The 27,652-nt window shown below is 35.9% G+C and overlaps 1 protein-coding gene across 1 annotated transcript; it reads right to left on the reverse strand.

Moving 5' to 3' along the window:
* Window positions 1-1,638: 1,638 nt before the first annotated feature.
* LOC144442820 (tyrosine-protein kinase HTK16-like) lies at window positions 1,639-27,263 on the reverse strand. Its single transcript, XM_078132193.1, has 11 exons — window positions 26,577-27,263; window positions 19,001-19,202; window positions 18,473-18,716; window positions 17,911-18,116; window positions 15,137-15,331; window positions 13,726-13,966; window positions 12,937-13,154; window positions 12,492-12,677; window positions 11,208-11,299; window positions 10,156-10,282; window positions 1,639-9,233 (listed from the first exon to the last, which is right to left on the reverse strand). The coding sequence occupies exons 1-11, from the start codon at window positions 27,134-27,136 to the stop codon at window positions 9,021-9,023; spliced, it is 2,484 nt and encodes an 827-aa protein (XP_077988319.1). The 5' UTR covers window positions 27,137-27,263; the 3' UTR covers window positions 1,639-9,020.
* Between the last annotated feature and the right edge of the window lie 389 nt (window positions 27,264-27,652).

Below are 27,652 nucleotides of genomic sequence, written 5' to 3' on the forward strand. Positions count from 1 at the left end.
TAGACCGCAAAGTCCACCTGCCATAGTTTCAACTTTGTAGTTCCACAGAGAGAATTACCAAACAAACTGTCATGGTGAACGTGTGCAGAATACAGCCATCATGTACATCGAGTGTTGCGTTTAGCTAGCTACGCGCACGCGTTTCATGAGAACACAAACTAGAAAAATGAAAGAATTTGCATCTTCTATATAGAGGGCGCACTGTACACATGGTGCAAACTAACTGGCGACGCGGCAGGAGGGCAGGTCAGAGTGCATTTGAGTGAAGAGACCGTGTCGTTCAATCTAAATATTTCATTTTGGTAAGTGTAATTGAGAAAATTATATCCTTATGAAGAGACATAGGGTGTTATCACTTACATAAAAGTCATTTTTACCAAAATTTTAGGTTTTGTAAAGTTAAATATCCACAATTTGGGGTTTTCGCATTGTGTAGTACGTGTGTATGTCACTCGTATGTGAACGTGTGTACATACTTTTTATCAGATCTCATTGGTTAACACGTGTACGACAACGCATCGTGTACAAAATCTTGTTCATCAATTGCAACCGTCCTACATCAGTGAATTGTCACCAGTACACAAGCCATCACGTGTTCTACGGTCAAGTGTCCAGCCTACACTTACCATCACGCCAGTGGCCACGTGTTACAACTTCTAAGTTCTACCTGTGGAGATTGAGCCTTCTATGTTGCCTGTCCATGGAACTCTCACAAACTTGACATTAGGGGAGCTATTTCGTTTGAATCATTGTAGCTACAACGAGTCTCGCGTCAAGCAAGATCTTCACACGGCGCGGTACTTTATTCGAATCTCTTTTCTTCTAACATGTATGGATTTTATTAGTACTGACTTTTATTTTCAAGTTGTCATATTTGTCTGTTTCTATCTGTTTTTGCCACGTGAGATTTCTCGGGGGGGGGGGGAACATGCTACAGTTTTGGATGAATTGTTTCTAAATTTATGTATTTGAATTTTTGTGTGAGCTGTTGTTAGAGTGTCTGTCATCAGTGTCCCTGTTATATGTATCTTGTACAAAGCATAATTAATGTGAAACCAGGTCAGACATTTACAGCAGTTTTGTATTCATATATTGCAGATATAGTTTGATACATACATATTGAAATTTCAAAGTACGTGTGTCCTATAAAATCTGCTGATGAAGCTGTGTTACTAATCTATTTGCATAATTTCAAAGCACACATGTCCTATAAAACCTGTTGATGTAGATATGTTAATGATCTATTTGCATAATTTCAAAGTACATGTGTATTTGCATAATTTCAAAGTACATGTGTCCTATAAAATCTGTTGATGAAGCTGTTACTAATCGATTTGCATAATTTCAAAGAACGTGTCCTATCAAACCTGTTGATGAAGCTATGTTAATGATCTATTTGCATAATTTCAAAGTACACATGACTTAGAAGGCTTGTTGATGTGAACTTACTGATTTATGTACATAATTTATAGTTTTCGGTAATTAGGCAATATCTTAAGTATGCAAATTTCAAATTTCATATAGTTTGGCAAAATCAATTTGCCAATTAAGGGAAGTATCATGTATAAAAGCTATAGTTCAGAATTTTATTGATTTAATTGATTTATTTGCATTTATCTAGTATAACAAATTAACATTTTCACATAATTTTTGGTATATACCAGTAATTAAATGTAACAAAAGGAATACTGTATGTAAATAGTAAAGGTACTTCAACAAAGTCAAAAATTGTTCAACTGCATATACATGTATATTGATATGATGAAAAAATGTCTTGAAATGAGAATAAGAATTGAAAAACTACCAATACTCTATTGAATGCAAATCTTCATTTCTCTGTCATTGAAAAAGAAAATCATGATCAATTTTTTCAAACAATCTGGTTTGAATTCGCATTAAAGTGGCCATATGGGTTTCTATTTTTCAAACTCACATGGTGACATAACTCTACGTTTTTCTACATAAGCTCTTCAGAGAACAGGCTCATTATAAATTCAGTTTATTATAATTGTTATTATTATTATTATGAAAAAATAATCTGAAACATAAGCCAAGTCCATATTAGTAACTCAATTACTACAGAAATATAAAGAAATTCAAAAAAATTTGTTTACGGATCATTTCCTGAACATATGATACATGAACAGATTTTTTACACACTTTTTGTACTGTTCCATGATTGATGAGTTACAAAGTTTCAAACACTCACTGACTCTATTTTGTTTCACAAAAAATCACATTGCTCTTTCAAGTAGAAAAAGAACGAAAAAAAAATGTCTAACTAGCTGGAATTGGAACATTATTTGAAAATGTTTTGTTAGGTACAATAACTTAGTTGTAATACCATACACCATGAAAAGTTTAAAATCACCAGTGAATGAATATATTTTTGTAGCTGTATACTTAATAAATCAAATTAAATTTATTTTTGGGTCCACACCTAAAAATCAGCGCCCTCACTGGCAATCACAATTTCAACCTGATTCTTTACTGCTAATAGATAAATCGACCACTTAATATGTACAGTGTCTAATTATTGGCATGTTAACAATTTTCAGTGAATATATCGTGGTTGTCTGAATGAAAAATGATACTACAGCTACAGGCACCAGTAGTTTTAACTTGGTGACATTCAAAACCTAGCTTGTGCTCAAGATTTAGACATGCCACTACACTACCTACAGATAAGATTGACCACTAATAGGGAACTTGCAATCCAGACTGAGCATGCTCAAATGCAAAGGACTATGGGATTATTTGTGGTTATCATAATACGTAATCTGGAGCTACTGATAAAATAAACCTCCCACAATGGTCAGGGTAATTATGAATTGATTATTTGTGTGATTACAAACGATGTATCAACATTGTTTACAATACTAATTGATTAGTATTTATTGTCACATTTCCCATGATGCAACATTCAACATGGTGGGTTTGCAAGTTCCCTATTAGCAGATTATGATACAATGTCTTTCAAGTAGTTGACCGATTTTTTGTGAATATATCTTTGGTTATTTAATGAAAAAAATGTATATCCCAGTTGCAGCTAGTACAGGTTTAACTAAAAATCAAATGTACATTCTATTTTTTATCCATATGGCCACTTTAAACAACAAACGTTTTCCATTTTTTATGAACTTATACAGAAAAGTAAATGCAAGTATAAAGTAACATACTGCCCTATCTTGAATCTAAATAAAATTGAACAAAAATTAACAATTCACTGGTTTAGACATCACTCACTGAGGGTCATTCTTTTTATTTTTTTGTTTCTCATCAAACCTGTTGTATGGGTTGGTTAGTTGGCAATCTGATTAAAATCTGATGTGGTGAAAGCGGCTAGATGTCTTTATTTACCTCTATTTCCATAATTTTGAGTCATTTGTTTTGTTCCGATTGATTGCCACCTTCCCATATCTGACCCTGTGTAATAGAAAATCTTGTTTGAATCTCACGCATTTGAGCAGCCAATCAGGATGAGCATTACATTGGGAGCTGCACACACTGGAGAAATAAAAAAACAAAACAAACAAATGTACACACAGAGGATTGTGTTGACAACACGAACTGTCGGTGGCAGTGCCATTTCTCTGAGTGATTTTGAAAAAAAAAATGTGCTGATTTCAAGATCCTTGAGATTCAAATGAGATTTTCTATTACACAGGGTCATGAATTACAAAAATAAACTACAGGTACTGATAGCGTGCACACACATGAAATATTACATTTGATCTCACTGTGAACACAAATACACTTCTCTTTGAATCTTTCTTGTTTCATCCGACAATGACATCGATTTGTGTTCACAGTGAGATAAAATGTATCACTTTACGTACTTGAGCACTATCAGTGTTTGTATTTAAATTTTATGTTATTTGCAACCAAAAACTGTGAGACATAAAAAAAACATGATGCTTAATTGAATCTCTACGGTCACTGTGGTTTGGTAGAAAAAAAGCAATTTGAATTTCAGCACTAAATGGTCATTTTTGTCCAGATACACATAAGTGAAGTCACCACCAATGATCGGTCTTTTATCCAGCCATAGGGGATATTTATTCTTTTTTTAAATTTTTCATCTGGTTCATCTAGTATATATACTACCAGTAGAGTCAGGTCACGAGAAACAAAAATTTTAAAAGGACACCTGATATACAATTCTGAAAATGAACATTTTTAGGATCATTTTTTTCATTTCTTTCGTATTGTATATTCAAACATCATGTTTCATATTCATATGCTATATCCATCCTTTTTTGATAAGCTGTTTGTTTGCTATACTCTGTTACTGCATTTTGGCTAATTCTTTTTTTACATATAATCTTTGTCATTTATATTATCATACAAGCGCAAACATTATTCACGTACTGAAAGTATCAAAGTGAGATCCTCTTGATTATTTTTCTAGTTGATACAGAAGGTTATTATACGGGTTAAAATACAATTAACACTTTTAAATTACAGGGGAACACCACTCTAGGTGTAAACTATGGGTTCTGGAGAGTCAGTTCATGATTTTAACCTTATCAACATCAAGTTGCATAACAACTATTCATAAGATTTTTTACACTGAAGGGTATAAGCACTCAGGACTCATGAATATTCAGTGTGCATACATGAATATATTATTTCTGCTGACTCCCATGATGCAATGGCCCATGGCAAACGATACCCTACAAAGCCACAAGATCAACTTGATGTTTCTCTGAAATTGCAAATACCGGTAATTGTAGGTGATGTAAAAACTAAATCATAAAATGACTCTCCAGAATCCATAGTTTATGAAAATGTCTCATTTCCCGGGGTGGTGTTCCCCTTTAAACATTCCATAACATGTCTCCTCACATCCAGCATGAGGACTTACTATAGAGACATGACAAATGTACTTCTATCAATATACTACTGCGGAAACTCAACTATCAGCTTACTAAGATCAACACAAACTGAAACTATTGTTGTTCGATGTGGTGGATTACATAAGTGGGTGATAGTGGTGCTGTTGTTGAGTGGATATAATCACCTTGTAATCACGATACACTGGAAGTCATCAAAATTATACACCTGTGACCACATCTGCAAGATGATGGATGTCATTGAAAATGCCACCCTACTGTGAGTACATATTAAACCCTGTCCATTCAATCGTTGACATTGACATGAAGTTTTCGTTTGTGTCTATCTTATCTGAAAAACTCAGTTTCCGCTTTTGTAAGACTGTTAACAAGTAACAATATTACCATTACAGCACTGGACTTTATAACCACATTGACATCTATCTGAAAAAATTATGACAATGTGAGTACATAGTTACTATGACTACCATGAGTACATGGAGTATAATAACCATGTGTACATGGAGGTACCATAACAACCATGTGTACATAGAGTTACTATGACAACCTTGTGTATATAGTTACTATGACAATGGGTATATGGAGTTACTATGACAACCATATGTACATGGAGTTACTATGACAACCAGTGCCACTATTAATACCACAATCATCACTATATTACCACTAAAACTCTCTATTACTAGTATTTACTTTAGCACTTAAATTTCTGATTAATCTTGTGAGTTTTGTCAATAAATCTATCAAACAACAAATCTCATCTTGAATTCCATGGTTATGAGAAAAAATATCAGTCATACAACATTCAACCATATATTTACTTCATGCATAAATTTAACTTTTGGATCATGACTGACGAAACCTAAAAATGTAATTTTGAGACAAGGAAATATCAGACATTAGTTGTACATTTATAAGTATCTGGTAATCTGTTCTAAACCATAAATCCGTGTATTCTGGGTTATTTCATTAAGTGCTTCAATACTCAATGTCGGGAAAGAAACTTGCCTACATACATCGGACATTTTTCCTCTTCCCTTTCATCTTGACCATTGTATAGCGCCCTCTATGGCAACCATTTACAACACATTTGTTTTTATCAAAGGGTATGTATACATGTATATGTATAAGGTATTACCCAACTAAATTATTTTAAATATTTGAGCAATGTGACCGAAACGTTAAACTTGTTATCAACTATGGTCATCAGATAAGCTGTTCTATGTTCATACTAAACTCCTGAGTACCAATGTTTTATTTGCTTTCTTGACGATACCTACTAAATAACTAGTATATAAACACACTGATTGATATAAATGTCTAATCAGGGGACGATCACACGTCACACAAGCTCAATACACGAACTTTATTCATTTAGTGATGGGAAGAAGTCTAATGTCAATGCAATCGCTGAACTTTCTTTTCACACTTTTAACCAAATTTTTAAAGCAGGGTCTGTATTTACATGTTGATAAGTTGATTGAGATTTACTGCTAATGTGGAATACAGTGCTTGGTTTCCAGTTAGTATTTCAATGTGTTTACCATGTTTTACTTTGTACAGGTCATAGTGGTGTGACCGCTACAATTTTCACCATGGTTTACACTGTACATGTTGATGTCACACTTGTGAATGTTCATTTAGGGGAGGGGGAGGGGGAGGTTTTGGTCTAAACGAAGTTCATGTTTTAGCTTGTGCTACATTGTGTGGATGTCCCTAACAAACCAAATATGTCATGGGTGTATAGGCTATGAATATATGGATAAATATGTCAGAAACATAAACTTTAATGCAATGAATACTTGCTGACTATCATATGTTTCAGAACTGATATATCAAAACCCTTTCCAATAGACCTTTCCAAAATTTGCCATGGTGGTGTTCTACTTCCTGACTGTGTGTACCTTGGGGGTATACATGGTATAGGTTGCTTGGTTAATCATAGAGCACTGCTGCTTTCTTCGATGTTTGAACAATACAAAAAAACATCCCTGATTTACACTTCTACAGAACACCAAGGGACAAAGCTCTTAAGAAACGGTACTACAAGGTGATGATACCCCCAATTTGAGCGAGGGCGCTGTATTTTCTGAATTTCTCAATTTCCTGTTTGCAGTCTGGAATGGCCTATTTGTCAAAATATAGTGACCTTTCTAGCTCTATCTATCTATCTATCTATTTATCTATCTACACATGATATCTGCCATTTCCTTGATGCTAGGTTCATGTTTGAGCTGGTATGCAAATCATCATCAACTGCTTTAACATAGTTCAGATTAAAATGTATGTCTGAATAAAATGCCCCCACAAAAGGAACAAGTTATCTGACAGATTTATTAATATAGAAAAAAAATAGGGTCCAGAAGAAAATTATAATCCTATGTAAACTAATGACTCTACAGATATTAAAGATAAAACAAACATTACTACATTTAGGATTCAATTCCTGACCTTTCGAATTTCCAGGATTTTCGAGTTATTCCCAAGACTTTTCAAGCATTTCCGGAGTCAAATTTGTTGTGGTACATCTCACAAACTGAAGTCATTTTAACTTGACACCACAAAGGTCACTTGTTGAACTATGGATACTTCAAACATGCTATAAACTGATCATTACATATATATCACTGTGCAGGAGTTCCGTGAACTGCAGTTTGTTGCCATGCACAACCAGTGATCATATTTCCCAGGAAATCTTTACTGGAATTTCAAACAGTTCCTGGAACTGGAAAATGATATGTGTATGCCATAGTTTTCCTATGTTATTTGTAATTTGTTGCCATCTACAACCAGTAATCATATATTCCTGGGAAATCTTTGAAAGTTCTGGAATTTCAAACAAAAAACATAGGAAAATTATGGGATGCAAATATGAAGGAACTATAGGTACCATTCTGTGAATGATATTGATAGCTTTAGTTTTCTGTATTACATAAACAATATATATATAGATCAGTTATAATTTTTACAAACTTAAGGAGCCCTGCTAATCCCTATTCTTAGAATATACATGACCATTTTACAAAATAGCTCACAAGGAGGGGAGGAGGATCTCTACTTGAATAATAAAGGTAACCAACAATTAAGATTTTAATCTTAGTAATAATTGACAAGAAACATATCTCCATCAATCTTGTCCAAAACAGAGTTAAGACAACAACCCTATCTAGACATAGGACGTCCTATCTGAGGCAGTCCCAAGTCCTACCTGAGATAGGATAGCTTTGTGTCTATATGCAGGAAGGTTATGGCGTAGATATCGTGCAATCTTTCCTGAACCCATCCTGATCTGCTCCTCAAAATATACAAATGTGACATAATGAGATGTCATAGGTTATTTGCTTGTCAAAAGTTGGCCTTTTGCATTCAATGTGTCATTGAGAACACTTTATTTTGACACTCACTTTTTTTTGGTTTCTTTTACATAAGATGAGACAAGAGCAACAATTATCAACTGAAACAACAAAATATGGTCAAAAGAAAACTGCAAAATCCACAGATCTACTTCCGGAGTTAGGAGGCTTTCAGGACAGAATGTTTCCACACAGCACATAGGACAAGGTCAGGAGAGTTTTAGGAAACTTCTTGAAGGTGTCCTAAGTCAGGACAGTTTCAGGACTGGTTAGGACAAATTGTCATCTACATGGGTCTCAATCTATCCTGAATACTAACTCAGATAGGATTTTTCTTGCCGTCTAGATAAGGCTACTGTCCCCACAAAGCAGAGGTATTAAGGTGAAGTGACGTCACAATCTAGCTAGCTAGCATGAGGTGAAGTGACTTCACAATATAGCTGCTAGCATAAGGTGAAGTGACTTCACAATCTAGCTAGCTAGCATAGCATCCATCACAACAACTCATGCCAACAAACTGCCAATGCTACCTGAAAGTACTTAACTTAGTCATAACAGTTGGCATCACACATAGTTGCAGTCTCTATCTACAGCCATTAACTGCAATACTCTGTGTTATGTGAGACTCTGGCTAGACTGTGACATCACTTCCTGTACAGCTGTACTTTCTAGATGCAAAACTCGGTAAATTCTCCCTGTCTGCCAAACTAATGAGCTTTATGTTTCTAACTATACCCAGATACTTATGCAGCATATAGAGGAGCATATTTGGGGTCTTAGTAAGCAAAAGAAATTCATCCTGTCTGCCAAACTATTGAGCTTTATGTTTCAGACTATACCCGGGTACTCGTGTAGCATACAGAGGAGCATATTCAGGATCTTGGGTAAAGATAGCATTCAGTTCAGCAAACGTAGGTCTCTGCTTTTTCTCCATAGACCAACATTTTCTCATTATCTCATATGTCTTATCAGGGCAGTTTTCAGGTTGTTGTAAACGACTTCCACACTCCAGTAGTTGGATCACCTACAAGAGAAATAAAAATAAAAATATCATTGACTTCAAATGGAAAGTCATCTGTGTTGGTAAAGGCTCACGTGTCCATAAAGTCACATGTAGTGAATAGTGGGTCAATCTGTTGACAAAGACTGAAGCGTGCAGTCAAAAATTTCAGAGACAGGACCTGCTGTCATTGACGGCAAGAAAGTTTTCAAAATTTAGTTAGAAGTGCGAAAATCAAGTTCAGCAATCGCATTGACACCAGACCCCATCCCCTCTAAACAAACAAAACTTGTTTATTGAGCTTGTGTGACAGTGTGCAATCATTCCTAAAACATGGCAAAATTAATCAAACCCAGATCAGGGCTTGAAACCCTGACTGCAGTGGTAAGAGTCAAGTAATTTAAGCCCTCTTTTGATGTGAAACTTCTCCATACTTACTGCATACTTCCTAGAAACATCTACATTTCAGTAACTTTGAAATTTACTTCTTTTTATACTTTTTTTTTTAATTATACAATTCTTAAAGCAGCACTAGCTGCAGCTGGGATACTTTTTCTCATCAAGTAATCAAAGATATATTCACTAAATATTTGTCAGTTACTTATAAAAAAGACAGTGTGTCTGTTAATTAGTGGTCAATATTATCCGTAGGTGGTGTAGTGACAAGTTTAAATCTAGAGCGAAAGCTTTTTTTTTTTATTTGTCTCTGTGTTAAAACTGTAAGAGGGAGTACATTGTGTTCATTTGAAATCATGCAAACATTACTAGTCCTTTTCTTGAATGGTACATTTCTTGAGTATCATAGAGTACGTTTGCTAATTACAAATCATGCAAACGCCCATCACTAGGACTTTTCATGTGTGACATAGGGAGTACATTTTGTTGACCCAAAACTACTACTTTTCTTGCACGTCTTAAGGAGTTCACTTTGTTGATTTTAACTTACCTGGGCACCCATCATGTCACCATAGGGTTGGTCACCATATGAATACATTTCCCATAACGTAACACCATAACTCCAGACGTCACTGGCATGTGAAAAATTACCATAGTAGATAGACTCTGGTGCATACCTACAAAAGACAGGAATATTCATTCATTTATAATTTAAGAATTATTTCTGTTGATGCAACACTATGTTCCCTAGCAACCACATAACTGCATATTTCTGTATCAGCACATGAAACTGTTCTCTTTGACCTTTTTACCAAGTAACTATAAAAACCGTTTCCGTAGATTTCTAGGTGTGGACATAGCTGGAGTATTGACTTTTCAATCAGACAACTAATAATATATGAAGTGAAAAGTTTTAAATACCAAGAATTAGACACTGTACATGTTAATTAGATTGTATCCATAAGTACTACAGTAACAGGTTGAAATTGTAATCTTGTTGGGAGTGCTGATTTTAGGGTGCGACCCTGAAAATTAATCTGATTGATTATATTTAGACTTGACCATATTATTATTATTATTATTATTATTATTATTATAATTTAACTTTATTTCGGGAAAAAAAAGAACGCAAACACGCTCATAAACATCCCATAGATAAAAACTATACATAAAAAAACAGCATTTTAAAACAAGTAAGACTTTAAAAAGACAACCTGACAAATACACACATGAACAAATAAAAGCATTTAAAAATACAACAAATCTCTTATGTGTACCCACAGGTGATTCTATACTGTTCAGGATGTATAATATGATGATTATAAGTCATTACATCTAACAAAACAGATTCAAATAACGTTCTAGTTGCAGCTACTGAGTGATAACATAACCTTAAAGTCAAATCTTTTTGTCTACCCAGCCTACCCATTCCATTATGTTGTAATGAATTGATACTGCTTGAAAACCATATTATTGGGACTAATAAAGTGATAAAATATTCACACAGCCTATAAATTTCTCATGAATTAAATTTACATACTCTGTGAAAACATGGTGGTTTTCAAATGCTATTTCACTCAGTGTGGAGTTATGCATACTCACCATTTCACAGGCCATCTTCCTCCACGTGTTGCTTTGTAATAATCACTGTTTTGACCCACTGCTCTGGACAATCCAAAATCACTTATTTTGCTCTGTCAAATTATACAGAAAATTTTATGAATTGTTTTTCATCTAAATAATCCTATGACATATGCAAATTTTAGAACAAATGAGAGACAATCATTATAACCACAGCCAGTCCAACTAAAATGACAATCAACCTGAATTGGGAGATGTGAAACTTGAGACTGGTAAAAATCGAGTCAACAAGTCCTTATTTATGTCGTTCGCTCACATTTTGATCCCACAGTTTATTTCACTCATTCGATTTATTGGTTTCATTTACTCATTCTCTTTCATTCATATCATTGTTTTTAGACCCTGAAGAAGACCTCTCAGTGGGGTCGAAATGTCGGTAAGTAAAGTTTTAAACATAGATGAAAGACTTGTCAACCCTTTTTATCAAACCACATCATGTCAGGATAATATTGTTCTTCATATTTTCCCCATTTACCGGTATTAGTCCCAAAAAAACTGGGCTTTCACATTCACCCAACTGTTTCGCATTTACCGGTATTAGTCCCAAAAAAACTGGGCTTTCACATTCACCCAACTGTTTTGCATTTACCGGTATTAGTCCCAAAAAAACTGGGCTTTCACATTCACCCAACTGTTTCACAGTCCCTCATTCAGGTTATTATCTCATACAACACAGTTGTGTTTTCAAAAAGTTGATTTATCTAAAGAAAGACTGAAAAGAGCCTGTTAACTTATAAGCAAGTCTAATATCGAAGTAAAAAACTCCTTTTACAGATTGAAGTATAGATTGTTTATTTGTCTTTCGGCCACAGGCCAAAATGAAAGAGCCTGTTAACTTATAAGCAAGTCTAATATCGAAGTAAAAAAGTCCTTTTACAGATTGAAGTATAGATTGTTTATTTGTCTTTCGGCCAACAGGCCAAAATGAAAGAGCCTGTTAACTTATAAGCAAGTCTAATATCGAAGTAAAAAAGTCCTTTTACAGATTGATGTAGAGATTGTTTATTCGTCGTTAGGCCATACGCCAAAATGACAATTACATAACTTAATGAAAAACAGAATACAGTATAACAGGTTGTAAAATGTTGTAGAAACTTATAACCTTATCAAGTATTATCAAGCGTTCATTTAAAATTCTTTTCTCACATCCATAGCTTTATAAACAAATTTACCAAGATTCTGCAACACATTTGTAGAAGTAGAGTCCTTTTACACAATATTTCACTAAATATGTTGGATACATACCTGACATCTATCTACCAGGAGTATATTTCTTGTGGCCAAATCTCTATGTACAAAACCCTTCTCTTCTAGATACACCATACCCCAGGCTATCTGAGCAGCCCAGGTCTTGAAGTCAATCTCAATGATCTCATCGGAATGATCTAGTAAGTAGTCTAGTAAACTACCCATGGATACTAACTCTTGTACCTTTATGTTGAGGAGAGAAAACAAACAGGTGTCAATCAGGAATGCATGGAGATGTCTACCAAGAATTTGAAATGTTGTCAACATTTTCTCAAAATGGTAACATAATGTGCTGGCATCATTGTTACCACCACCACAACCACCATAATCTTCACCATCGTCATCGTCATCATCATCATTATCATCATCGCTGCCGACGATGGTGATGACAAAGACAATACAAGGATGATTTGAACTTTGACCTGAAAACAGTGCTACTTACCATCATCATAGGTGGGCCATCCACAATACCATGTAGTTTGACAATACATGGATGGTTTAAACCCACCATTATCTCTGCTTCACGCAGAAATTCAGGTGTTCCATGCTGTATATGTTCTTTGTGTAGTGTTTTGAGTGCAACCTGACTCCGTACTCCATGTTGATTGGTCCAAATTCCTTCTAGAACTGCACCAAACTCCCCCTCACCTAGTTCCTGACCTGTGTACAAAATAACCACTTAGGAGTTATTATCTGTGAACATCAATACTAATTTAGAGGTTCCTGTAGGTGTACATCAGCAATAACTTAGGGGTTCTTATCTGTGTACAATAACTTACAAGTTCGTATATCTACATGTAACAATATCTATGTATAGTAACAACAACTTAGGGGTTCTTATCTATTTATAACAATGTCTTAGGGGTTCTTATCCACATGCAGCAATAACTTGGCATTCTTATCTGTGTATGTCAACAACAACTTAGGGGTTCTTATCTATTTATAACAACAACATAGGGGTTCTTTTCCCCTAACTATATGGCGACTCATAAGAAAAGTTTTTTAACACACTTTTATCATTTTATATCAGGGTGGTCAAGCTGAAAGTGTCACACACTTAGCAACACTATTGTTCTCAATGTCATCATCACACATGATCATCGCACATGACCAAGATGAAAGCTCGACCGCGATCACATGTTTGACAACCGTTGTTGCTAGACATATTTGCATATCTCGTGATCTACAAAGAGACGTAAAAATCCCTTATTAACTCTCAAACATTTCTTACCGACTTCTATTTGTTCTCTCTTAATATGTACAAGTCTCTTTCCCATAGGTTCTTCGTAAATCTTACTTGCTGTCTCTTCCCTTGATATCTTACGCTGTGGTTTAGGTTTGACTTGTGGTTTGGGAGGAAGGCTTTCCTGCTGTGGGCGTGGTCTTATTTGTGGTTTTGTTGTTGGTGGTGGTGGTGGTGGTGATGTTGGTGGTGGTGGTGTTGGTGATAGATCCTGTACAGGTACTGGTGGCTAGGAAAGAGATTAGACAAATGGTTGTGATTATTGTCAATTTTGATGTTTCCCTACTAGAACATTCAGAGACTTTATGAACTACAGCACTTCTTGCAGTAAAAGTCACCAAAACTTGTTGAAATTTCGTGATGATGTTTGGCAACAATCGTCACCGAACTTTGATATTTTGCTACTAGAAAATTCTGAGAATTTTTCACAAAAGTTAATTTCATCAACTGACAGTGCAATAAAATATCAGAGTCTTCCAATATTTCGATGACTGACAACCTTGCCCATTTGCAACTGAGGCCATGATGACCCAAAAAAGGTCATGACCTCAAACCTAAGGTGGTGTAAGTGAAAACACCAGTCCCCCTTGAGGTCTCCTCCCACAGCAATGGTCTGCAGTCACTTCCTGTGGTGAAAGTCAACAAACCAGATATCTACAATTTGAGATATTTTTTGGCATATGTAATAATTATCCAAATGTCCAACAGATGAGAATTGAAAATGGGAAATGTGGTCAAATCCATGAAACCAAAACTATTGAAATGGGGCCCATATGTGGAAATTATGGGGGGGGGGGGGGGGGGGGGGGGGGGGGTGGAGTACAGGATGCGTAGCCCTTAAATTACAGTTGTTGAGGATACACTTATCTTGTTGTTTTCCAACTCTATAGGGAACTTGCAATCCAGACTGAGCATGCTCAGATGCAAAGGACTATGGGATTATCTGTGGTTATCGTAATACCTAATCTGGAGCTACCGATAAAAAAACCTCCCACAAAATAGTCAGGGTAAACTATGAATTGACCATTCATGGTTGCAAACAATGTAACAGTATTGTTTACAATACCAATTTATTAGTATTTATTATCACATTTCCCATGATGCAACATTCAACATGGCGGGTTTGCACGTTCCCTATTACGAATTTACAACTGGTGAATTTTAGTGTCAAACTCTTGTTTCAAACATCCCATCACATATGCACACCGATGATGCTCAGCACATGAACACTGAAGTTACAACACACACACATTTCAACTTCTGATGAGCACTGTCATCCAAGACTGCTAAAAACATAATGCTAAAAGTTGAACTGCGTGTATATTGTAACCTTTGTCATTCCAAATCCACACGCTTTCTGGAGAACTAACTCCTAGGGAAAACTTCTATTCTAACTTACCGGTGGCCTGTTTTCCAAATCAGTATTTCTTTCAAATCTCTTCATAGATGGAGGTGTTAGTTTGGGTAGTGGTTTTTTGGGTGGTACTGGTTGTTCAAGTTTTCCTGGTAGTCCGTCATCATATCTTGTGTAGTGTTCTACTAAGTGTTGTAATGTCTCAAAGTATGGACCATCATCAATTACGTAGTAGATGTCCTGATTACAAATATTACAAAATGTAAATGATAGCATTCATGGTGACAAAACTTTGTTGAAAGATTGATAAAACTTCCAATATACACTGAACATTATACAACTCATAACACCCAAGTAAAGTGGTTCCACTGCGTCACACTCATTTACAACTCATAACACCCCAATAAAGTGATTGCACTGTGTCACACTTATTTAAAACCAATAACAGCCAACTAAAGTGATTGCACTGTCACACTCATTTACAACTCATAACAGCCAACTAAAGTGATTGCATTGTGTCACACTCGTTTACAACCCATAACACCCAAGTAAAGTGGTTCCACTGTGTCACACTCATTTACAACTCATAACACCCAACTAAAGTGATTGCACTGTGTCACACTCGTTTACAACTCATAACACCCAAGTGATTCCTCTGTCACACTTGTTTACAACCCATAACACACCCAAGTATTAAAAGTGATTCCACTGTCACACTCATTTACAACCCATAACACCCAAGTAAAGTCATTTCATTGTGTCACACTCCTTTACAACCCATAATACCCAAGTAAAGTCATTTTATTGTGTGCCACACTTATTTACATTCCATAACACCCAAGTAAAGTGATTCCACTTTGTCACATACGTTTACAACCCATAACACCCGAGTACAGTGATTCCGCTGGGTCAAACTCATTTACAACCCATAACACCCAAGTAAAGTGATTCCAGTGTGCCACACTCATTTACAACCCATAACACCCAAGTAAAGTGATTCCACTGTGCCACACTCCTTTACAACCCATAACACCCAAGTAAAGTGATTCCACTGTGCCACACTCCTTTACAACCCATAACACCCAAGTAAAGTGATTCCACTGTGCCACACTCCTTTACAACCCATAACACCCAAGTAAAGTGATTCCACTGTGCCACACTCCTTTACAACCCATAACACCCAAGTAAAGTGATTCCACTGTGTCACACTCATTTACAACCCATAACACCCAAGTAAAGTGATTCCACTGTGCCACACTCCTTTACAAACCATAACACCGAAGTAAAGTGATTCCACTGTGTGGTACACTTATTTATAGCATACATAACAAGTATAAATACTGTTTCAATGGCTTTGAATATAAGCCTGGTACATTTTGTATGTGGCCTTTCTCATGTAGTCAATTTGTAAACAATATTGAAAGCTACAGAAAACCCAACAGACTTGAATGTTAGCATTACAGCTGTGATCGCATCTATTACTCTGGTAATCGAGGCTTCAGTTTACCAAGACAAACACAAACTAAAACTATTGTCACAACATGTTGGTACAACAGTGATAAGCTATTAGGTGAATGTTGGTTAAAAAGTCTCAGGAGGGTGGCGATCTGTAAGCTAGTTCCATAAACTTGCAGTGTACTGTTTTGAGACTTCCAATGTTTACACTATCTAGATCACAGGGTGATTAGATTCATACAACAGAGGAACCACTAGCATCCACTTGTGTAATCTACCATATCAAACAACAATAATTTCAGTTTGTATCTTCCTTAGTGAACCAATATCTCAATTACCAGAGTTGTATTTCTCAGTGAAATGTGAACAATTTCACTGACTACTTACTTGCTGTGCATTGCTAACATTACAACCAGTGACTGGGAAGCATTGACAAGCAAAACTTGTTACAACCAGGGAAAGCAACTAAATGAATTTTAAAAAATTTATCACAGCATGTTGGAACTACTGCAACTTGTATTACATTTCACGGTTTGATAGGAATGGTTCTATGGCTTCTTTGCATAATAATTCCCATTCACAAACAAATTTCAAGTTCCTTTGGCATTTCATGTAGATATAAAGAGGCCATAAAACTGTTTATATCAAACCATGAATTGTAATTTTAAAGTTTCTTTAATTACTACATTCTGTGCCAAATGTTATTAATCCAATTCATGTATTAACTTTCCCTGTTTGTAACAAGTTCTGCTTGTAAATGCTTGCTTGTCACTGGTTGTACTTAGATTGATTACATTCATAGTGACCATGGAACCAGGCTGATAATTAAAGTAAATGAAACAGTCTACTTTTACACTTGATATGAATGCTATAAATGATAGTGGCTTTTGATATCATAAAGTTTTCTTTCCATCAAAAATTTTCAAAAATATCAAAGTTAGTTGTCACTAAAACTATGTTTTTTTAGTTTCAATTTATTTGTGTTATGTACTCACTGAAGTATGTATGATAGCCCTGTTGCCGGTTCCAAGATACATACAATGCCATGTATTGTGTACGCACTGAAGTGCATGCTCTACTCAGGGGAATGGTTGTCACCTGACCATGCCCTGGGTTCACCCATAAAATCCCTCTCTGTCATTGATGGCATTAAGTCTTTGTCATAATCAAAGAGGTCAACATGTCTTTCGATCATTTCACAATCAAAGCGTTATTTCAAACATAGCAAAGACAAAACAAGACTAAATGTAACAACAAAAGCGATGTCCTCTCACACAACGCATCTTGGAACCGGAAAAGCGACTATTGTCTAATGCTCCAACTCTGTTGGCATCTGACAAATTTACACGTCGTTCACAACTTACATGAGTGCCTATTTCAAAGTTAAAGATGGTCTTGTACATGCACATTGTCAGAACATAAGCCCCAGCTTTGTTTACACTTGTTCTGATCAGGAACCGGCCATCTTGTTTGTTGAATTTATCTATCATTTCTGCAGCCTCTCCTCTGTCAACTTCTCCATGTAACCATTCCATTGAATTTGTTCTTGCTGGAGCAGGTCTGTGTTTCCCTGTCAGCAAAATGGTGGAAAATACGACGTTATTTAGATAGTGACCTAAGGGGCCTTGTCACTATGAGTCAAAAACAGCCAAAACCCTGATGTCACAAATATATTTTAGCTGAATAAAGAAATTATTGCGGATAATAGTCTATGTCTATGTAGGTCTAAATGAACAATTGGGAAAATTAATCCAACTTTGCCACAATTCCTGCAAAAAAAGCCATCATAAATAGGTAAGTATTTTTTAATCTAATTAGACAACATGTTGAAATTTCTGGGAGTACCCCAACCCATCCTGTGTCTACACCTTGAAACGTAATTCCCACTTTGGCTGTCACTTGACTGATAGTCAAGTAAATCCTCACCTAATGCTTGTACACATTCCAGTTTGTCATATCTTTCAGCTAGATCCAAGGGGGTGTCACCATCACAACTTCTTGGATGACAAGGTACGTTAAATGACAGTAAAATCCGTACACAGTCTACATGTCCACGTTGAGCCGCTTCATGTAGTGGTACCCAGCCAGTGGTCGGATGTCTTGCTGTTGGGTCCGATCCCTTGCCAAGGAGTAATTTACATGTGGAGGGCCGATTTCCTGCACATGCAAACTAAAAGAAATGAAAATTGTAAAATACAAAAATGTAATCACATATAACTGTACTGAGATGACTACACTAACTTACATGTAGTGGTGTTATAAAACTGACAGTAACTGTACTGAGATGACTACACTAACTTACATGTAGTGGTGTTATAAAACTGACAGTAACTGTACTGAGATGACTACACTAACTTACATGTAGTGGTGTTATAAAACTGACAGTAACTGTACTGAGATGACTACACTAACTTACATGTAGTGGTGTTATAAAACTACATTTGTATAACTTACGTGTAGTGGTGTTATAAAACTGCTGCTTTTACAATTGACATTAGCTCCAGCATCTAACAATGCATTAACTATATCATCCAAACCATTGTATGCTGCATCATGTAGAGCTGTTCTACCAGAACTGTTCCTAGCATTGACATCAACACACAGCGGGTCATTCAGAATCTCCTTGGCATAACATAAATCACCTTCCAAGACTGCCCTGAAATTAATGAAATACAAAATATGGGTTAGATGAAATTACTTTAATGACTGAAATGACCGACATGTTGTGCCTTGGTGATATTAAAAACATCAGCAGAACAACTAACAAACAGTACAGTGTGATACGATATGATATGATATATGATATGATATGACATGATATGATATGATATATGATATGATATGATATGATATGATATATATGATATGATATATGATACGATACGATATGATACGACACAACACAACACAATACATTACAGTACAGCACAATATATTACAGTACAATGCAATTCATTACAGTACACTATTATACAGTACAATACAAATGTACATGTGCATGTACATCATGAGACAAGACAAGACAAGACAAGACAAGACAAAATCATAATAAACATAAAAGACTTCATAAAAGATGGTCTGGATGACCAGACTGGGTTAGAAACCAGTCCCTCAAAAGTCCTTCAATCAGCACACATTCCTGTGCTCCTTCCTATGGTGTTCATATAAACAGCCATCATAAATAGGTAAGTATTTTTTAATCTAATTAGACAACATGTTGAATTTCTGGGAGTACCCCAACCCATCCTGTGTCTACACCTTGAAACATATACCCACTTTGGCTGATTTAGTTTAAAAGGACTGGCTGTGGAGTCCTGGTTGGACATTGGACAACGTCAAAATAGCTGTACCAAATGAATATTTAATGAACGGTGACGACAGCCCATTATTACTATTGACATGCGCTTTTAGCGCTTCGCTCACTATGGGGTTGAACCATAATTAACACCTTTCGTCAGGACTTTGACTATACTGTGAGTCATAGCATGGAAGTATACTTCCACAGTCATAGCGATACTGTATAGGAACTAGACTACATAAAAGACTACACATAATACCAGTACATGATACATGTACATAATGTACATGACAATAGTTGCCAGAGGAGTCTGGGTAACTGCGACTAATACCAGTACATGTTTATATGTACATGCATGGTGATACATGTACATGTAGTTGCCAGAGGAGTCTGGGTAACTGAGACTACACATAATACCAGTACATGATACATGTACATGGCAATAGTTGCCAGAGGAGTCTGGGTAACTGTGACTAATACCAGTACATTAAAATTATGTAATTGCACTGGATTGTCAAAAAGATTTCTGTCTGAAAGAGTCTTAGTACTATCATCACTTATCTTGTCCTATTCAATCACATAATGCCATTCCAATGCTAATCTGTCTAGGTGCTTTGACAGACTAGAAACATAACTACATATACATGTATATACATGTAGTTCACAGATGCTGTTTGTAGGAGTTATGTAACATACTTTAGTCACTCTCAGCAGATGTCTGTAGACAGGCTTAGCTGCTAGAGTCTTCTACACCAAAGGAAATTGGTGCACTCTTTCAATTATGACATAACAAATACTAAAAGTTTGCATTATTCCAAAAAGAAATTTCATGTCATTCTTGTGATGAAACAAAAATAACAGGAACAAATTCAGAGGTGGCACTGAATGTACATGTACTTGTGGTATATGTATTGACGTTTTGAGGAGGTTTTGCTGGCTGTGAAGCCTTGAGGAGGTTTTGCCAGCTGTGAAGCTTCAAGGAGGTTTTGCCTGCTATGAAGCCTCGAGAAATTCTTGACTGTCAGACAGCAATATCAGATGTTTTCCCTTTTAAATTAAAGTGGCGCAAGCTGAGTTAATAAGCTTTTCACTTATGTATTTTAAAAAATTGTATAGTTCCAATTACGCTCAATTTTAGAATAGGTGGAGTAGGTAGATTTTTTTATTACAGTATCGTATATCATTATTCATGTGTGAGTGTGTCTAGTTCAGGGTAGTTTTGTTTTCCATTGCTTGTGGTCTCTGTGTTATTGGTTTCTTCTCATTAGATGTACAGATATTACAGATTGGAAGAAGAGTGTTATATTGTTTTTTTTAAGTTGGTCAGTTTTTGCAAACACTATTTCTTGCGAGACTTCACGATTTTCGCTATTTTTTTTTCTTGAGTACTTAAACAGAACCACACAATTTTTTTTTGTTATGCATTATATTTTTACATTTCCAAACAATTTTTGACTGTGTGAGTATAAATTTTTGCCATAAGGAAGTTCTTTGACAAATAAGTCATACAGATCGTTATTTTTACTGTTTATACATTGATATCAACCCAGTGTACACAAGGATCAGGCCAACTACATTATGATGACTAAACACCTGGTCTTGAGATTAATGGACTGAGTTTGGCAATGATGCATGACAACATGTTCCATAAATAGGCTCTGTAGTAGGCCATTCCAGACTGCAAACAGGAAATTGAAAAATACATACAGCGCCCTCGCTCAAATTGGGGGTATCATCATCTCATAGTACCATTTCTTAAAAGCTTTGTCCCTTGGTAATCTGTAGAAGTGTAAATCAGGAATGTTTTTCGTATTGTTCAGACATCAAGGAAAGCAGCAGTGCTCTATGATTAACCAAGTAACCTATACCATGTATACCCCCAAGGTACACACACACAGGAAGTAGAGCGCCACCACAGCAAATTTTGGAAAGGATTGAACATTACCATCAAAGAAGATGAGGGAGTTGAGAGAGAAGAGAATTACTTAATCATTTATGTTTATGTCATGTTTGCAACTTTTGTGTCAGACACATAAGATAAGTCAACTTTAAACCCCCCACCTTCCCAATTGTACAAATGTACGACCTAAATTTAACCTGACTCAGTCAACATTAACTGTTCATATTTGGGGCATTTTCATGTTAGGTAAGACTAGAGTCGGCTCAGAGTCAACTCAACTAGTGAGAATCCTTAACTATAGGTATTTCATAATTTAATGTATTTGTAAATATTACTGTTTATGACTGCAACAAAGATTAAGACAGTTTTTATAGCTGAATAATTATTAAATTTCATGATAAGGAAGTGGAGGCTATCAGGTTGGAGAATGCTTCAACTTTCAGGTTATGTTTTCATGTGGTTTGACATATATCAATGTGGAATTTTGAATTGGTCAAAAATTGAATTGAAGTCTGGTCTCCAGTCCCAACATGCACTTAAACCAGTTTGCACCAATTTAGTTGATGCTGTTCAAAATGACCTCATTCAAAAGTTAAACAACATGGCCAGTAACCCCCAGCCAGCTTTTGACCTTCTTGACTATATATAATACATCACTAACACTGATTATACCATGCATAAGCCAAATTGAACAAAAAATATGGAATTTATACCCTGGTCATTCTTTGTCATGACAACGCATGTCTACATCATTGGTTCTGCTGTGTTGACAATTTGATATTCTTCATAAAATACTCGTGACCTAAGGGTTTTGTCACTACTCATATAAATCATAATGACTTGTAGTGAAAAAGCCCCTCGTATTTTCCTTGGCTGAATGAAGAAAAATATTGGGAATAACATTAAGGCCTAGTAAAAAAAAATTGTGTGGTTCTGATTACGCTCAGTGTTAGAATAGGTGGGGTAGGTAGATTTTCTTTTTTATTTTATCATATATTTTTTTCTGTATCTATTTCTTCTCATCAGATGTACAGCCATTACAGATTGGAAGAACAGTTTTATTTTGTCTTTTTAAGTTGATGTCAGTTTCCGCATCTGCTATTTCTCGTGAGACTACACAATTTTGGGAATTTTATTATTTTTTTCTTGAATACGTTTAAAAAAAACGTTTAGAGTTGGCAGTGAAAAGCTGGGTGGGGTCGGGTAACAGGAACCAAACAATTATTTTTTTAGGCCTACATTGTATTAAAGTATACAAGAATTCTTAAAGTCAATTTGGAGAATTCTTTCTTCAGTTCAAAGGCTTAGAACATGAAGGATGGTTGCCATGTAGAACTCACTCAAACGATATACGTATGTAAATATTAGGTGGGCCAACTCTGTATCTTCTACTTCAACCTAACCCCTTAGATCAAACAAAATAACCTATTGTACATTCTGCCCACTTTTCATCTCATACTCTTTCCTTACGAACATAACACTTTGGGTATTGACAGACTACAAATACTTCAATTTAAGGTAGAAATGTACTGACAAAACACAATTTCTACAGTAAACAGATACACATCCGCCTTCTCTCAGTCTGGTTATACAGCTTAAGACATTCGGTGATAAGTCATGTTTTACATTTAGCACATGTACATTTTGTAAGTCTCGCATAATAATTGGTCAAATTTTTAATTCATGAAAATATCAACCTACACTGGTTTCGGTATAAAGTCTTTTAGATGAACACACATATATAGTTGTGTGAGTGGGTTGATATATAATAGACACAGGAGACAGTATTTACTAATTTAATGTTTCCTACGGAATGATAAATGTACTTTATTCACATACAAAAATGTCTACAGATGGATATACATGTAGGATCAGTTATTCTGTGATGAAGAGGTGGTAGATGTATGTGGATGCTAAAGTCATTAGGACCACTTGGTACATGTAGTTGCATGTTTATTTGTGGATATTACAGTTCCTAACTTCATTCAAAATACTGGACACAGTCCATAATAGGAAATCTAATAGTCTTGGTTACCCAGCCTCATGCCACTGGGGCCTCTGCCTATGAGACCACCCCAAACGAGAGTCTGGGGAAATGAGATTCCAACTACCCCATCACGGAAGTCACACAGTACATGTACATTTCTTCCACGCATAAAAAGTGGGCTTAGAGGCCTGTTTGTTGTAATTAATACATGCATATATATCAGTCACTTGAGTAGTGATGATCTGTAGCGAAGGGCCCCAAATCATCCAGCCTGCAATGTTGGATTTGAAATACTCCCCATGATGCACTGCTCCAGAGGCTACTTCCTGCACAGATGAGTTGAAATCAAATTTCTCCCAGTTTCAGACTCATTTGGGGTGGTATCATAGGCAAAATTTCTACCTTCAACCATAAAACCCTACAGTTGACGACAATGCCAACAAAATGATTAGTGCCTGCACAGTTATTTCAACTTTAGCTATACAAGATTGAGATACTTGCTCTGACAATCAGTATCTTGGTTTACTTTACGTCCACACAAACTAAAAATATTGTTGTTAGATGTGGTAGATTACACCAAGTGGGTTATAGCAGTTCCTCTGTTGTGTGAATCTAATCTCCCTGTGGTCAAGATAGTGAGAACATTTGAAGTCCCTACAGTCCCAACAATTTTATAACTTTGAGATCATGAATGGAAGACTCAAGTCATCAGGAACGCCACCTGACAGACAGAATGTCCATTGAATAGCTTTAACATATCAACATGCTGCAACTATGGTTATAGTTTACATTGTACATTGTATGTCTACATGTATGTTAACAAGTCAAGGCCTCAATTGCCTGAGTAGTAAAAGACAAAACTTGTCAAATAATGTAGCAGTAGTTTCTTTGCTAAAATTTATGTGAATCTTTGCTCTGAAATTGTTTCTCAAAGATTATGCATGGGGTCCAGGAGAGGGTCCGGATGCTATGAAAGTGAACGACTACCCAGGTAAGTGAAAAGGCAGACATTCCAGGTTTGTGCAAATAGGTTTAGCTACATGTGTTTACATTTGTGGTCGTTGTGTTCTAATATGGATTTTCATGGTTGACTTTCTACTTCCTTGTTGAATAATCAACCAACCACCCACAGACTTAGACCGCCATAACAACTCGAACATTATTTTTTATCTACCCTTATATATGCATAGTCATACACCAGGTTTCAGTCCCTGGTTCTCTTAAACCTGCACTAGCTGTAACTGGAGTATTATTTTTTTCAATCAGACAACCAACATTCTATTCACTGAAAATTGTTAAAATACCTAATAAAGGGGTTGCTTGTATCTGGAAGTATTACAGCAAAAAATCATGATACCATTCAATCTGATGTGGTGAAAGCGGCTAAATGCTTTATTTACCTCTATTTCCATCGTTTTGTGTCGTTTGTTTTTGTTCCGCATTTTATTATTTTTTTCTCAAATACATAAAACAAAGTTTAGCATCAGCAGTAAAAAGCTACATGTACATGTACATGTAGCCTAGGTGGGGTCGGGTAACCAGAACCAAACTATTATTTTTTTTAGGCCTTATCATTGGAGACATGGGCCAACATTTATATTACATGTAATTCTGCCATATTTTCACACCATACTTTTATTCCTAATCCAAACTACCCTTTAATCTCAGTTTTTTAAAATTACAGCATCATGTTCCTTTTTGTCACTTCAAAGAGATACTTGTAGGGTAAGAGTTTCATTTGTACCTCCACCGCATGGGTGTTAGTTTAATTACATTTGTCAAAATGTTATGGTCAAAATGAAAGTATTGTATCAAATACCACTAACAACTTCTTTTTTATAGCTTAATGTAGAATGTGCCTTGTAGATGAATTTCACTGAAAAACAAGTTCTTCAAAAATCTCTCCAAACTTTGCCATACATTTTTGGAAACTTGATTCTGGTCCTTCTGAATTTAGGGTCCATTGTTTTGTTTTTAAAGAAATCATCAATCTTTCATTTTCCCATAGTGTTAACTGTACTGTAGTACTTGGTGGCCATATTGGATTCTAAATTATTTTAATTTTGACCACTATTTCAAAAATGTTTATAATGACCCCTGATTTGTTGCAGGTTCAAGCCCAATCAATGCTGTTTGTTTCTGAATGGTTTAAGTCCTTGAGTAAGATTTGAGCCATGGCCTCAGTCAACCCAGCTGTATAATTGGGGACCTGGTAGGATAGAGGTTGCAATGTGAATGCTTTAATCCTATGTACAGTAGAGGCTGCAATGGATTGTATGCTGTCCAGGGAGTTGAGGAAGTATAAAGTGCTGTTGTGCCAAGTATACATGTAGATCCCTGCCAGAGGTAATTGTGTAGCACTTCGAGCACAGAGTAGGAAATTTGCTGTATAAAAATCAGTATTATTAACATTATAATGTTATTAATTTCTCCATACATGTATGTATGATTTGTTTCACCTCATTGACTTTAACTTTAAGGAAGTTGACTTACATGTACATAAATGGATATAACACTTTGCAATGAGAGATCTGCTTGCAGGGATTAGGTGAATTATAACTGTCTTAGTGTCTACTACATATTCAGCAATTATCATAAACTTTACAGAGTAACTGTACCCAAACCTACGTACATATGATTTAAGATAGAAACCTGCCTTGCCTGTAAAACTACAGTTGTGTACTATTCTCATTTCTGCATAGCAGCATACTATGATTAGTCATATCATATATTGATATTATTTTATGGCCAATATTTAATGAGTGTACGAATGTATGCGTGTGTCCTTGTTATCTGTGTCTGTGTATGCGTGTGTCTGCGTCTGTGTCTGTGTGTGAGGGGTTACCTGTGTAACGGGGTCGTTCGTCCAAATCTTCTCAAGTGGGAAGGCGGTGCAGTACCCTTACAAAAGTTCGCTAACTTTGTGGATAGTCCATTTGCTGACTGCTTGTAATGTTTAACAAGTTGATCTAATCCTTGGAACACTGGGCCTTCATCAATTTGCAGAAAGCCATCTGTTAACGACTGGATTTGGAAGTGCTGTGCTTGTCCATTATGAATTAATGATAAGACGAAATCTCCGTCTACCGTAGAACTTTCACGAATCAAAAACAACCCTTCTGTGTTCCCATATTCTTCCAATAAATGGTTCGCTGTATCTCTTGATATTTTCCCATGAAACCACATATGTTCGGCATCTTCTTTCTTAGCTTTAGCTTTGTCCTTCTTCAAAAAGTCGTTAACAGCACACTGTTTGAAGACCTCACTCAGCTTTCTAATAATTTCCGGGTTGTTGTGGCGACAAGACGGCGGGTCCTCGTACAGGGGAGACGGCGGAACATCGTGTGGCATTAATCGAGTAGCCGCATTTGGACGTTGTAACCTTTGTATCAACCTATTCAACATCTTGAACTATTTGACAGTACTTAGAGACATATCGCAATTCTCAAAACACGACAAGACAATCCTGCAAGAGCAAAGTCTTACAAATGACTCGGATAGACGCGATTGCACTTCTTCGGCATAACTTCCTCCTTCGTTGGGAACATCCTCACGTGACTTGGGTCAGGGGTCATAGGACGTGTCATCAAGATTAATGCAAATATCAATGTACTAATCATGAATAATACCAATGCAATACATGTATATTTGATCGCACAATACTAATACTATTCGACTCGTACATTGCACATCCGTTTAAGAGATTATAATTACCGGGGAATAGAGCCGTTCACTGCGGAAAGTGGTCATATGGATGAGGATTGGATATTTATTTTGGATTTTTAATTTATAAAAATTTATCATGGCTTCCTACTTGAAAAAATGAATGTAAAATAAACATAGACCAAGTCTGCGTTTGTAACTCGATACATTGCAAAATGCTAAGAAATGAGTTAAAAGGTTTGTTATTGTACGTACAAT

Source organism: Glandiceps talaboti, chromosome 11 (genome assembly GCF_964340395.1).
Source record: "Glandiceps talaboti chromosome 11, keGlaTala1.1, whole genome shotgun sequence".
NCBI classification, from domain to species: Eukaryota; Metazoa; Hemichordata; class Enteropneusta; family Spengelidae; genus Glandiceps; species Glandiceps talaboti.

Excerpts from the sequence above, each read along its gene's own strand:
- LOC144442820 (XM_078132193.1), bottom strand. The coding sequence starts at position 27,136 with ATGTTGAATAGGTTGATACAAAGGTTACAACGTCCAAATGCGGCTACT. Across the intron at positions 19,203-26,576 it reads CGAACGACCCCGTTACACAG|GGCAGTCTTGGAAGGTGATT; the intron begins GTAACCCCTCAC and ends CATTAATTTCAG. Across the intron at positions 9,234-10,155 it reads GTGACATGATGGGTGCCCAG|GTGATCCAACTACTGGAGTG; the intron begins GTAAGTTAAAAT and ends TTTCTCTTGTAG.